The sequence below is a fragment of the Rhinatrema bivittatum genome, chromosome 1 (assembly GCF_901001135.1).
Source record: "Rhinatrema bivittatum chromosome 1, aRhiBiv1.1, whole genome shotgun sequence".
In the NCBI taxonomy this organism is placed as follows: domain Eukaryota; kingdom Metazoa; phylum Chordata; class Amphibia; order Gymnophiona; family Rhinatrematidae; genus Rhinatrema; species Rhinatrema bivittatum.
The window spans coordinates 20,175,744-20,191,190 of NC_042615.1; the positions used below are offsets into that span (position 1 = coordinate 20,175,744).

At 43.4% G+C, this 15,447-nt stretch overlaps 1 protein-coding gene across 1 annotated transcript in view; it reads right to left on the reverse strand.

Annotated features, from left to right (window-relative positions):
• The window catches only part of PGRMC2 (progesterone receptor membrane component 2), an 85,784-nt gene extending 72,369 nt beyond the window's left edge, over positions 1–13,415 (reverse strand). The window contains exon 1 of the mRNA XM_029591734.1: positions 12,816–13,415. Within this exon, the coding sequence (XP_029447594.1) occupies positions 12,816–13,191 (376 nt within the window). The 5' untranslated portion in view covers positions 13,192–13,415. The remainder of the gene's footprint in view (positions 1–12,815) is intronic.
• Between the last annotated feature and the right edge of the window lie 2,032 nt (positions 13,416–15,447).

The window sequence follows — 15,447 nt, forward strand, 5'->3', positions numbered from 1 at the left end:
AGACTTCTAAGGACCTTATTTCTAAGCTTTATTCTATACACAATAAAGAATTATCGGTTAAACTCAAACATATTGGCTTAGGAGAGAAAGCTTTGAGTGGAAACTGAAGAGGATCAAAATGAGTTTTATTTGGTCTCTGTTGAAAACTGATATAAAATACTTTTGTTTCCATTTCTTAAATGCCATAGAATTTAAGTCAGGTAAGAACTACTTATTGTGAGCAGTGGAAGTTAAAAGAATCCTCCTCCTCTCCAATTAAAGACACAACATACTTGATCCAACACTCAAAAAAAAATAATGTGAAGGGGCTAGCTGTCACTACAGGAAGGCAAGCCTGCTTAGGAAGACAAAGTCCGTAAAAGAGTACCACCTGCCAAGATTTGTTCAATATCTACCCATTGTCTAACTTTAACCCATGTATGGCAGTCTATAAATATATGCACATGCGCCACTATAATATATTTTACATTAGGCACCCCTCCCCCCAGGACCTATTCTGAAACAAACCCAATCTAGATACCTTAGGCTGCCTACATTTCAATATAAAGCCAAAAAAGTGAACCTGTAATAGCTTAAGCATCCTATCTGGACCCTCAACTGGCAGGACTCAAACAGCATAATTTAGGAAGCCAAGACATTTTAGTTGCCGCTATTCTCCCCAGCCAAGACAAATGAAAATCAGACCACACCTGGAACAGCTGCAACATCTCTTTAAGCAATGGGGAATAGTTTAATGAATATACTGTTATATCTGCTGGGATGTGAAGTCCCAAATACTTTATATGCCCTTTAGCCAATCGAAAAGAAAAACTGTTCAAAATATCAGACTTATCCATGTTCATTTTAAATCCAGATACCTCCTCCACCAGCGACAAGAGAACACAGAGTCCCTCAAGGAAAATAAGATGTGCAATAAGATTTTACATTCCAGATAATCTAGTTTTATGCCACAGATGGCTAAATTCCTCTGAATTCTTTTGGCAAAGGGATCCATAACTGAAGCAAATACAAGTGATAACAGTAGGCATCCCTGCCTAGTACTCCTCACAATGGGAAAAGATTGAGAAATGCCTCCATTAACCTTAACCCACACACACAGAGCTTCATACAGTTTACTCACCCTTGTGATAAAATGACCTCTGAAACCCAATTTATTCATAACTTTATAAAAATAAAGGACCAGTGGATCCTATCAAAAGCCTTCTCCATATCTATGGCTAGTACTAGAAAAGGGTCATTGCTATCCCTAGCATGCCAAATTAAATCTAAACCCCATCTGATATTATCAGTCATCTGACTTCCAGCAATAAACCCAAACTGATCCTCACTAAGTCTGCAGCTATGCTTCCAAACGTAAAGCAAGTATTTTTGCTAAAATCTTAGTATCTACATTTGAAAGATCAGACGATAAAAACTGCATAACGTGACATTCTTCCCCTCTTTAGGTATGACTGAAATTAATGCCTGCCATCTGCATGGAAGGTGGCAGACTACTGCCAGCCAATAACACATTGAACAGTCATGTCAACGGGCCTACCAGAACCTCACGAAATGAATCTATCAGATTTAAAGCTTAGCCTGTGAAACATCAAACTGAGATAACTATTGACTCTCTCCTGCATTTTTTTTTTTTGGGGGGGGGGGGCGACTTGGGCAAGGAGACCAGATACAAACAAATATATATTCACTTGCAAAATAGAAGAGACACTTATTAAACTGAGCAAACCTCTCATGCATCACAGAACTCTACAATCTTCCCCCACTTATCTTTGATCTTCAGAACCTGAGCCATCTGTTTTTGTCAATTTAAAAGTTAATAATTTACTTGACTTATTTCCAAAATTCAAAATATTGCTGATGAATACAATTCAACTTATAATATCTAAGGCTCTCAATTTACTTCTAGGAGTGTACAAATACCTAAAAACCTCAGTCTTTTAAGAGTTTGCTCCAAAGACTTAACAAGGGCTTCTAAGCTAAGCCTAGTTTGTATCTTTTCATTTTAATTCTGAACTGCTTGATCAATTAGTTTCCCCCAAATAACCACTTTAAAGCAGTCCCAAATAATTTGTGCTGTTTCCCCATTGTCATTCTCCCTAAAATAAAATAAGCATCTCCTCCTGAAACTACTGACAGAATTTGGACTTGTTTAGCAGACTTTCATTCATCCGTGAAAAGCAGCTACCTAAATCTTGTTGAGAATTACTAAGATCAAACTGGAAGGAGGGGCATGATCAGACAGAATTATTACCAATATCAGCCTTTACAACATGGGAGACAAACTATCAATGAGAAAAAAAATCTATCCTGAATAGGAACCATGAACAAAAACAATAAATAAATCTTGCTTAGATAGGTTAATCTCTATACATCCACAAGATCATATGCTGAAATTAGATTTTTCAATTTCAACCTAATTGTCTTCCCACACCCACAAAATTATCCAAGGAATGGTTCTTGTCATATTAAGATCACCACCAATTATAAGGAAGCCTCCTAAATGATTGCTTAACAGTGAGTTCAGGAGTCGAAAAAACACCCAGATCAATGTTTGGAACATAGATACTAACCAATGTATATAATTGCGTATTCAACTGTAATTTAACCAATATAAACCTACCCTCTTTATCCTGTATAACTTCTTGAATAGAAAACACCAAGTCTTTAGAAGCATTATACTCACCTGACCATATTTATTTCAAGTACAACATGTCAATAAGATACGAGGAAAAAGTTTGCTCCTCATTAGCCACTCATCTTTCTTCCTAAGATGCATAAGAAACATAAGAAATTGCCATACTGGGTCAGACCAAGGGTTCATCAAGCCCATCATCCTGTTTCCAACAGTGGCCAATCCAGGCTACAAGTACTTGGCAAGTACCCAAAAACTAAGTATATCCCATGCTACTGATGCTAGTAATAGCAGTGGCTATTTTCTAAGACAACTTTATTAATAACAGTTAATGGACTTCTCCTCCAAGAACTTATCCAAACCTTTTTTTAAACCAGCTATGATACAGGCTTTCAGATACTTGAAAGGTTTTAATGATCCAAAGACAATGACAAACCTTTTCCGTTGCAAAAAAATCAGCAGAACCAGGGGCCACGATTTAAAACTCCAGGGAGAAAGACTCAGAACCAATGTCAGGAAGTATTTCTTCATAGAGAGGGTGGGTGGATGCCTGAAATGCCCTTCCGGAGGAAGTGGTGAAGACCAAAACTGTGAAGGATTTCAAAGGGGTATGGGATAAACACTGTGGATCCATAAAGTCTAGAGGATGTGAATGAAGAGAAGAGGCATGGGGGTGACTTGCGGGAATGACTGCTACTACCTGAAGATTAATATCCTTATTCAATAAACATACACATGGTTAATGCGACTCCAACATTGCTCTATGCTTCAACGGCAAGAGGATATGTGGAAAAAAGGATTTGCATTCACAAAAAAGCAAGGTACTTGAGTAGCTTGCTTGTTATGGCAGTTACTACCCCAAACCAAATAAGCCTGATAGTCCACTTCCAATGCATATCCAGCATAGCTCTCTGATTCAACGGTAGGGGGAATGAAGAAAAGATGATTTATATTCAGACAACTACCAACAAGGACTGAATTACATAGCCTGGGTAAACAAATAAGCATGGATGTAGCTTGCTTGTTATGGCAGTTTACTACCCCGAATCAAGCCCGATACTTCACTTGGAATACATATCCAGCACAGCTCTCTGCTTCAACGGCAGGGAGAACAAAGAAAAGATGATTTATATTCAGACAACTACTAACAAGGACTGAATTGCACAGGCTGGGTAAACAAGTGTGGGAGTGAAGAGGTTAGGGCTGTTCAGCTTGGAGAAGAGACGGCTGAGGGGGGATATGATAGAGGTCTTTAAGATCATGAGAGGTCTTGAACAAGTAGATGTGACTCGGTTATTTTCACTTTCGAATAATAGAAGGACTAGGGGGCATTCCATGAAGTTAGCAAGTAGCACATTTAAGACTACTTGGAGAAAATTCTTTTTCACTCAACGCACAATAAAGCTCTGGAATTTGTTGCCAGAGGATGTGGTTAGTGCAGTTAGTGTAGCTGGGTTCAAAAAAGGTTTGGATAAGTTCTTGGAGGAGAAGTCCATTAATGGCTATTAATCAATTTTACTTAGGGAATAGCCACTGCTATTAATTGCATCAGTAGCATGGGATTTTCTTAGTGTTTGGGTAATTGCCAGGTTCTTGTGGCCTGGTTTTGGCCTCTGTTGGAAACAGGATGCTGGGCTTGATGGACCCTTGGTCTGACCCAGCATGGCAATTTCTTATGTTCTTATGTTCTTAAGTATGAAAAAAAATAAGTGTGAAAGCTTTCTGGGCAGACTGGATGGACAGTTTGGTCTTGTTCTGCCGTCATTTCTATGTTTACAATAACTGCACTAACCAAATCCCCTGGCAACAAATTCCAGAGTTTAATTGTGCATCGAGTAAAAAAGAATTTTCTCCGATTAGTTTTAAATGTGCTACATGCTAACTTCATGGAGTGCCCCCTAGTCTATTATCTGAAAGAATAAATAACCGATTCACATTCACCCGTTCTAGACCTGCCATGATTTTAAACACCTCTATATCATATCCCCCTCAGTCGCTCTTCTCCTTTCTTGCATAAATACAACTGAAGCCTACAATCTAACTGCTTTCTTAAATAGCTGCCTCTTAATCAGTATGTTAAGGCCTTTAACATTAATAGAAATGATCCTTATAGATTTAGTCATAAGATATTAGTAAAAGGAAACAAAGCAATAACTAATCCATCTTCACCTAAAAAAGCCCACAGTCACTTGAGAGATAAGCCAAAAATTGTGTGCCATGGAGATATCGTTAAGAATAAGGAAACTCATATTTCCCTATTCCACTCCCACAGAAAGAAAAAACAAAAGCCCATGATAATATATGCCATAAATCCACCCATATACCACTCATCTAAAAACACATCCACACAGATCTGTGCTTTCAAAATTACCATCAAATAGAAAGAATGGTGTCAGCAACCAGATGCCTCACTAAACTATCAAACAACTCTGTCCAGCCCCATTTGAATCTTCATCATTAGGAAAATTGCATAAGAGTCCAAGGGAATCATTTTGTTAATTCTCCTGAAACCAAATGACTGTTTTATGGAATAGCATAGCCTACTGCAAGCACTTTCCTCCCACGAAAAGGTAGAATAATCCAGACTAGAAGGAGCTTGAGGAGTACTCACTAAGCTACCTTCCCCTGCTGAGGAACCAGCTAGGGCAGAACCAAATACAGGCACCCCAGCTGAGTCGTCTTTACCCAGACCCACATCCGGCTGGGAAGAATCAGGCTTAGTGAAATCAGAGGAAGACAATTCCCACTGAGCCTCCAAACAGTGCTGGCACAAATCAGCGGGCACTCCAATCTGAGATGCCCAAATATAACAAGCAGTGCAAAGAGAATGACTCAGACATCTTAGGTACAGGCGCTATTTTAGCCGACCATGCACTGAGCAGCGGCCGGAGGCATGTGTCTAGCTGGTTTTTTTGGGTTTTTTATATTACACGCTCAACTAGGCATGGAAAAATTGTGCTTACAATGCTTAAGCACGCATACCTAGGCGCTTACCTAAGCAGCCAAAAAAGTAAACGCACAAAAAACGAAAGTGCACAATACCACTTATGCACAGAGAAACGAAACTTAATGAAGGCTTATAGACTACATGGCCCTACTGTGCACCCAGAAACGGAGCGCACCACTGGAAGCACAGCTAGATGCACATGCTGAACCAACAATCCTGTAGAGAGCAGCTTTAGTAAGCAAGCAAAAAGCCATAGCGGCCTACCACGTGACTTGCAGCAAAAAGCCTCGGTGCGGGGCCTAGGCTAAGGAGGCTACTCAACCTGCCAGGCTGCAAAGGGCCGTCGGCGCCATTTTGACTACTGGCAGCCGACAGCCCAAATCCAGGAGATCGCTCCCGGACCGCTCCTGGACCCCCGCTGGACCACCAGGAACTTTTGGCAGGTCGGGGGGGGTCAGGAGGGAGGGGGGTTGTAGTTAGTATGGCTCTCACGGAATTACATTTTAAAATATGTGGCGTTCATGGCTCTCTCAGCCAAAAAGGTTCCCGACCCCTGGTTTAATGGAATAAAGTCAGCAAGGCTTTACCCAAGGCAAGTCTTGCCTCACAAATCTGCTTCACTTTTTTGAAGGAGTTAATAAACATGTGGATAAAGGTGAACCGGTAGATGTAGTGTACTTGGATTTTCAGAAGGCGTTTGACAAAGTTCCTCATGAGAGGCTTCTAGGAAAAGTGAAAAGTCATGGGATAGGTAGCAATGTCCTTTCGTGGATTACAAACTGGCTAAAAGAGAGGAAACAGAGTAGGATTAAATGGACAATTTTCTCAGTGGAAGGGAGTGGGCAGTGGAGTGCCTCAGGGATCTGTATTGGGACACGTACTTTTCAATATATTTATAAATGATCTGGAAAGAAATACGACGAGTGAGATAATCACATTTGCAGATGATACAAAATTATTCAGAGTAGTTAAACCATAAGCAGATTGTGATAAATTGCAGGAAGACCTTGTGAGACTGGAAAACTGGGCATCCAAATGGCAGATGAAATTTAATGTGGATAAGTGCAAGGAGATGCATATAGGGAAAAATAACCCATGCCATAGTTACACAATATTAGGTCCCATATTAGGAGCTACCACTCAAGAAAGAGATCTAGGCGTCACAGTGGATAACACATTGAAATCATCGGTTCAGTGTGCTGCGGCTGTCAAAAAAGCAAACAATGTTGGGAATTATTAGAAAGGGAATGGTGAATAAAACAGAAAATGTCATAATGCCTCTGTATCGCTCCATGGTGAGACCGCACCTTGAATACTGTGTACAATTCTGGTCACCGCATCTCAAAAAAGATATAATTGCGATGGAGAAGGGCTACCAAAATGATAAGGGGAATGGAACAACTCCCCTATGAGGAAAGACTAAAGAGGTTAGGACTTTTCAGCTTGGAGAAGAGACGACTGAGGGGGGATATGATAGAGGTGTTTAAAATCATGAGAGGTCTAGAACGGGTAGATGTGAATCGGTTACTCTTTCGGATAGTAGAAAGACTAGGGGGCACTCCATGAAGTTAGCATGGGGCACATTTAAAACTAATCAGAGAAAGTTCTTTTTTACTCAACGCACAATTAAACTCTGGAATTTGTTGCCAGAGGATGTGGTTAGTGCAGTTAGTATAGCTGTGTTTAAAAAAGGATTGGATAAGTTCTTGGAGGAGAAGTCCATTACCTGCTATTAAGTTCACTTAGAGAATAGTCACTGCCATTAGCAATGGTAACATGGAATAGACTTAGTTTTTGGGAACTTGCCAGGTTCTTATGGCCTGGATTGGCCACTGTTGGAAACAGGATGCTGGGCTTGATGGACCCTTGGTCTGACCCAGTATGGCATTTTCTTTCTTTCTTTCTTATGCTTCTATCTTCAGGCAGTCTGAGGCTTTGACTCTTTTAGCTTCGCCATGTCTTCCTAAAGAGGAACTTTCTTCTGAAGGGTAGCCTGCTCAATTATGCTTTAGAGTTTGAGTCTGAAACCCAGTTCCTCAGCCATAGTGTCTCAATATCACTGACATGGCTACCTGCTTGGATGAGACTCTAATCAAATCAAACCATATAAGGTGTCTGCTAAGAAAGCTGCTCCACATTTCAGGAATGCCTTCTCATTGTCTGGATCTTGTGGATCCTCTGGATCTATGACTGACTGGCTCGGCTGTATCCAGTGTATCATGGCACTTGTCATATATCCACCACAAATTGCTGATTGGCACACCTGGCATTGCAATCTTTTGATCGTATCCTCCAGCTTTTGATCTTGTGGATCCCTTAAAGATGATCTCCCTACAACTGGAATCTTGCTTCTCTTTGCCACTGCTGAAACAGCTGCATCCACTTTAGGTGTCCTAAGCTTCTCCTTCTACTGTACAGGGTACAATCTGTCTATAGCCCGAAAATTCTTTAGGGCTGCCTCAGGGGAGTCCCACTTGGCTGTAATCATGTCCAAAATAGCAGAATGAACAGGAAACACTGACTAGGAACACAACAGCACCTTCACAGAAGTGGTGAAGACTAAAACTGTTAAGGATTTCAAAGGGGCATGGGATAAACCCTGCAGATCCCTAAAGGCTAGAGGATGGGAATAAATAAAAAAGCTTGGGAGTAACCTGCGTGGAGCGGCAGTTACAACCGTTAACAGAAATGTGGGGGTAAACCTGCACGGAGCAGCAGTTACTATCTTGGGAAGCTTGCTGAGCAGACTAGATGGACCATTTTGGTCTTTTTCTGCCATCATTACTATGTTACTATGTAGGAAACACCTTTGCCAGTTTCTTAATGCCCATGAGGACTGGATCCTCCCCTAGGTATTTCCTCTTTAAACTGATATTCCTTCAGTCTTAATGACTGGGAAACCTTTGAGATAAGGCTGCTCAGTTCCTACTGCCTGAACAATCTCACTGCGGAATCCTCTGCTTGGAACTGCAGGTTCTTCTCCTTCAATGCCTCTTCTTCATGCAAGTCTCTTGGGGGATCTCATCATACTCGGCTGGAGGACGGGGCGAGGGGAACTTGCAATATTGCGAGAATTTCCTCCAGTTAGCTCCACTCTAGATATCTTTTATAGTGAGGGCTTCCCCCGATGATGCCCTGTCCCTTTATATCCCAGTGTTGCCTTATGCATCATCATCTTAATGAGTTCTACAGATAATTCTGGGCTTTGTGATTCTTTGGGCCTCCAGCAGTGGCTCCAATGCTGCAGGTAGAGTGTTATGTCAGCTGCTGCTAGAAAGGACTGCCCTAACACTATGGGAAATGACGGGCTAGTGAGGCCATACTGCTCTGCGCAATCCATTTCTTCTTGTAGAGCCTGCATCGGCTTCTCCCCATCACCATGCTCTATAGAACAAGCAATCAATGTTTGCTGCTCATCTGGCCCCGCACTACCCGCACTTCCTCCCCCTCTCCATACCTGCACTCCATGGATGGTGGGGGGGGAGAAGAGAAGAGCAGAGTCTGTTGCCAATTTGTTTCAGGCTCCCAGGTCATACTGCAACTGCAAGCTGCCCCCCTTTTGTTAAAGGGACTTTACCACTCTGTGGGAAAAACAGGAGCTTGACCTCCTGATTGCCCCGAGGAGAGGAAGAGCAGTCTTATAATAGCTGGAACTCCCCTGACTTGGCCCTGGCTTATCCTGGAGGAACTAACCCACTGCCTGGGTTGTTGTCTCTGTGGCCCTTCCTCCTCCTTCCTGATGAACCAGCCTTCCTACCATCTGCTGGAAGCAGAGAACTACTGATGCCTTCCCTTGCTACACCAGATTATATAAAGGTCAAAGAATTTGTCCTCTGTCTCCATCTGCTCGTAGGAGAGATAAACCCATTTGTCTAGACTGGTCTGCAGGACGATGAGGAAAGAATGCTAGAAATTATTAGGAAAGGAACAAAGAATAAAACAAACTATCATAATACCTATCACCCTATGGTTTGACCGCATCTAAAGTACTACACGCAATTCTCGTCATCTCATCTAAAAAAAAAAAAAAAAGATATTAGCGGAACTGGAAGTTTCTGAGAAGGGTGACCAAAATGATAAAGAAAATGGAACAGTTCCCCTATGAGGAAAGGCTAAAGAACTTAGTGGTCTATAAAATCATGAGTGAATGGAATGGGTAAATGTGAATCAGTGTTTACTCTTTCAAAAAAATTAAAAAAAAAAAAAGACTAAGGGACATTCCATGAAGTTATTAAGTAGCACATTTAAAACAAATCAGAGAAAATACTTTTTCATTCAAAGCACAATTAAGCTCTGGATTGCTGGAGAATGTGATAAAGTCAGTTAACGTAGCTAGGTTTAAAAAAGGTTTGGACGAAAGTCCATAAACTTATTAACCAGGCAGACTAGAGGAGAGTCACTGCATATCCCTGGGCATAAGCAACATGGAATCTTATCTACTATTTGGAATCCTGCCAGATACTTGTGATTTGGATTTGAAAACAGGATACTGGGTTTGATGGACCCTTGGTCAGACCCAGTATAGCAATCTTATGTTTTAAGCAATGTTTCCAATATGTTTGGAGAAGTTTGCAGCCTTTCGCTTACAACTCCAATACATTTATTATTAAATGCCTTTTCTTGTCCCTTAACAGACAACCAACCATTCAAAAACATCAATTGTACACAAGCAAGGAGGCAGAAAAATAAAAGTGAATAACCCTGCAAATATATGGCTCATCACTATTTATGCTTTCTAAATATTTCAAATACAATTCAGAAGGTCATATCTCACTGAAAGAAAAGGGAGAGGTGTGCTGGAATCTGTAAAGGGAAGAAAAATAGCGAGTTGTGGACTTATTCTATCTTGGCACAAACTGCAGTGTATAATTTGCAGACGTGTACATAACCAGTCACCTGATTGAGTGCCTGATATGAGCATAGAAGGGAGCACAAAAATTCCAAAGAAATACCTCAGCAACCCCCACCCCCCCCTTGCACAAGGATGGCTCTTCCACCCGGGAACCAAATCACCACCTTGCCTCCACTCACAGAGACCCTGCTCAGCCTCACATGAAACAGAATATGAGAAAGAAGGCAATAGTGGGGCAGTACTAAGCACAGAACTGAGAAGAAAAGCCAAACTATGCTGATCACATCAGAAGGATCAGCAATGGATTTTAATTTTATAGGATAAACATGTTGTGGAAGTTTTGGTCAGCCCCAAAAATTATTCTAGTCTAAATCATTTAAATACAATTTTTAAAATGATACTTTCATGACAGTAAAGAACATATTCACAGCCCTAAGTTTGAAATCCTGTGCCATATTATCACAGGGTGTTTTTATGTTATTACTAACATACAAGATGTCTTGCAACTGGGACATTCCCTCTAACTCCCACATACTATCACACGCTTAAAATGTACTAAGGAAGGAGGTTTTTGGTAATTCCCAGTATTTTACATTTTCAAAACAAAAATAAGTACAGCACAAACCACCTGTGTAAAGATTTTAAAAAGTAGGTAAACAAACCTATTTACTCAAATGCAACAGCTCGCAACCCATACATCAATTAAATTGGTATCTTATGCGTTGTGCTATACCTTTTCAGTTCTGAAAGTCATTATAATCATTTACCAAACAGTCCATTTTAAATCTATGATGCAAAGCATATTTTTCAATCACTTAGGAGTGTAGAAAAAGCCAAAGGTCATTTACAGCTGAAAAACAAGCAAACCCAAAGTCGGATGTGTTTCAGAATAGTGCCTTGAGCACTATTTATAATCCAGACTGCTTTCGAACCTTTGTTTTATATGCTGTTCTAACATAGTATGCCAGAAGGCCAATCAGGGCCACCTATTCAGGAACATCTGGTTCATTCAAAAACAGCACATTCTCCAGAAATATGAGGTCACTCATAGCCTTTCTAAATCAAACTCAACTACATAATAGAAATGGAAATGTTATGTGAATGTTTTAGAAAGAATATAGGCACATAAGACTCCGAGATACAAACAGCTATCTTAAGAGACCTGTCCAATGTGAAGAGACTGCAAATGGAAGTTTTGTACAGCAAGCTGGATTACAAATAACTGATGCAGGAGTTGTGTGCTAATGGGTTCTTTGCCCCAGCTATGATTTTTGGTGTTTCATACATTCATAAGTGATTTTAAAATGTGTTGTGCATTATAGATAAAATTTTACTTTTTGGTAAATGACATGTGGTTCAGTGCTGGAACTGTATAAAGCATCATCACATATATCTGTAAGATACAAATTTAATTAATGAATTGAAAGCAACTGCACTTGAGAAACCATACAAGATTTTGATTTTCAACCCAGCACAATGTGGTATTTACAAGCCATGCTTCTTCCATTTAAAACAGTACAAAATCCACCAAAATGCATAGAGGATGTGCAGGGAAAACAAAACTACCAGTAGTTCTGCCACCCTTCAGAAACTGGGCCACTTGGCAGCCCTATTACACAGAATATTTCTCACAAGAGCAATATTCATATCACACGGTGCTTCACACAGAAACACTGCATATGAATGCCTTTATACTATCTCATAGTCTCACCAGAAATGTTATCACCTCAAATGTCAACCACCATCACAAGGATGGCTGCTGCCAATCTTCTACATTCTTACACAGGGTTTCAATCCCAGCAAGGGTGCAGCCTGGTGCATCATTACAGGGTAACTCATAACTTGAGATGCCTCTAACCCCGCAAACCAAAATATATAGAATTTCTCTGGCATCTGTCAGTCGCTCTCTCATTTCACACAGGTTGTTTTTAACTAGCAACATTTAACATACCTCTGCATACCAAATATCCCATGTATCACACCAGGGACATCCTCACCAATCCCACACACACTAGCACAGTACCCCATCACATAAGGTCATTCCTGCCGATCCCGGACAATGTCACTATCACACTCACCAACCCCCCTACACAATCAAGATCAAACAGGGCATGTCTTACACCCCCCCCCCCCCCCTGCTCCCTCCTATTCCAGGAAGCACTCTTCCATCACTATCAAAGGTTGCCTCTCATCTAATAACCACCACCACCACACACAAAAACTTTGTAGGTAAGATGTGATGCCTTTCACGTCAGGGGCTCCCCCCACTATTCCCCGACACCGTCGCCCCCTTCATAGGGTACCTTTCGCCCCAGACACACCCTCCCTCATGAGCCCCCCAGCAAATGTGCCTAACACCGGGGCCGCATCCTCCGCCGCCTCACCAGGCCCGTAGAACTTGCTGCCTTTGGTCACGTCGAAGACCTTGCCGTTGACGGCCATCAGCAGGCGGGGGTTGTCGGCGCCGTCGTACTCCCGCAGCTGCTCCAGGGTGAAGTCGCGCCTCTTCATCTTGGGCAAAGAGGCGGCGCGGGCGTCGCGGGCCGCCCCCAGCGCACTCGGCCTCTCCCACCAGCGAACGCACAGCCGGTAGGCCACGAAGAGCAACAGGACCAGCAGGCCGACTTTCAGCAACACGGCGGCCACTGCAGTCCCCAGCCACACGTCCTCCACGGGCGCCGCCGCCGCCTCCTGCGAAGGGCCCGACAGCGGGTCCGCCTCGCCACCGAGGCCGCTCGTCGCGTCCCCGCCGTCCGCCATGGCTGCCTCACTCCTCCCACCCAGCAGCAGCAGCAGCAGCCGCCGCCGCCAGCGCCACCGCGCGCGCGCGCACACCCACACAGCACCGGCCGCCAACCGAGCGCGCGAGGGACGCCGCACACGTCACAAGCAGACGAAGCGCGGCTGAGGCACGCGAGACGGCAGCGGGCTGAGGCGAAACAAACGCCTCGGAGGCGCGAGCGACGCTCGGAGGGGGGAGGGGGGAGGGGGCGTGGTCGTAACGTTGGAGCGAGCGCGAGCCTACCTTAGAGGCGCTGAGCACTCTGGGAGCTGAGGACAAGTTCTCGGCGCGTTGCTTGAGCGGCTGCGTGAATGAACTGACCCTGACTCTTCTAGTGCTCACCTGAAATCACTGACAGAGGTGATCAGGAAATTTGGCCTGCAGCACTAGCTTGCTGCCCCCTCGATGCGGCTTGGGCAGCATCCTCCAACAAGCTAAAAGGGAACCTTGGCAAAAAAGGGAGCTGCTAGGTACTAGGCAGCGGTTAGAAGAGCACAAAGCTGGCCGGAAATGGCCTGCTCCTGCGTGCTGGGCCGCTGCAAGAAAAATAGGTGCCTTCCCCCAGCTTACCTGTCGGTGGCATTGCACTCCCTGCTTTGGCAATAGTGGTTCTGTCATAGCACCCTTTTGGGCTTCGTGCTGGCTGAATTTTGGCATTCTAGTGACAGCCTATCTTGCTAAATGGAAGCACCGGCCTTGTGTGTGCTGTTAGGGTGGCTTACTTTTCCACAGCCCTCAAATGGACACTTGAGGACTGGGGGGGGAGGGGTCAGAATGTGCCTCTCACTCTCAAATGCATATCTATGCTCCCACTGCCCCTGTACCATGAGGCACCCAGTTCCTGTTATTTACGCTTTCTCTCTCAAATGTCCATGGACTCTCTCTTTCTTACTCATTCACATTCATGTTCTCATATGCTATCTGTCACAGACACACATACTCTCTCCCTTTCTCATACACACAAATTTCTCTCTCTTCCACTTTCTCCCACAACTGCCTCCCCCTCCCCCCAAGCAACAGGGCAACTTTATCTGGAGGGAGGCTGGAGCTGGACTCTGGATAGGAAGACCGGTGCACAGGGCAAGTGCAGCATAGCAAGGCAACGAGTGTACCTGCTAAGCACCACCAGCAAGGATTCGCATGGCCAGAGGGGATGTCTCCATCTCCCACTCTTTTTGGTTCTGGCTCAGCTGCACGCGGTAGTGAGGTAGCAGTGCGCTCCAGTCAGGTAAACATGAGGCAAACAGGTGGGCCGTAGCTGGGCTTAGTAGTCCAGTTACCAGTTTCTGGAGCCATAGCGATAAAGCCAGGCAAGCCACCAGCTAGGGAGGAGGCAAGATGCAGCAAAGTTGGTGAATAAAGGAACGGAGCTGTGGGAGGCTAGCAGCAGAGGTCAAGTTGATTTGCAAGAGGAAAAGATGGAAAATGCACACACTTAGGGCAGGCAAGAGCAAGACATGTGACTCCTCTCTTCTGCAACTGTATCAACAAGACAAGGCAAACAGAAGCTGCCTATTGCTTCTCAACCTTTTGGCTAACATAAAATGTGGTACTTCCACTGCTGATTGGCTACCTGGCTCAATGCAGAGCAGGCCTTGCTGACCAGGTTTTACAATAGTAACCGGACACTACAACAAGCTGTAAAACTGGGCTGTCCAGTTCAAAACTGGTCAGTTGGTCACCCTAGTGCTGTCCTAGACCCTGGGTTGTCTCTGGAACTCCTACGTGGCCAGGGAGCTCACTCCACCTAGTGAGGCAGCTAAGGTCATAGCTTAGCGTGGCCCACCTTGCCTTCCTTTTGCGTGTGTTTGCCATGTTACTTTGACTACTATATGGCATTTTGTTTATTGTATTTTCCTCCTTTCAGTTCAATGTAAGCTGGCATGATGTGCCTTACGAATGTCGGCAAAGAAAAGCCTATAAATAAATAAATAAATGTTGCAGATGGACTATTGTAACTCCATCCACATGGCTCTCTGCTTTGGGCATGTTCATGATTTTTAGCAGAATAGAAATATTTTTAAATAAATAAATGAAAGCTCTTAACAGTCTCCAGTTGGTAGAGATGATTGTGGATATCGGGAATATATTAACCCAGTCCCCTATTAAGCCCAAGTCAAGGCTCTTTATATTGCTTCAAGTCCCAGAATGGTCTGGGCCCTTTTTATCTAAACTGGAATGCCTTCATCCTCATAAACCATTCCGTGCCTTATGATCAAAAAACGAGGCAATGC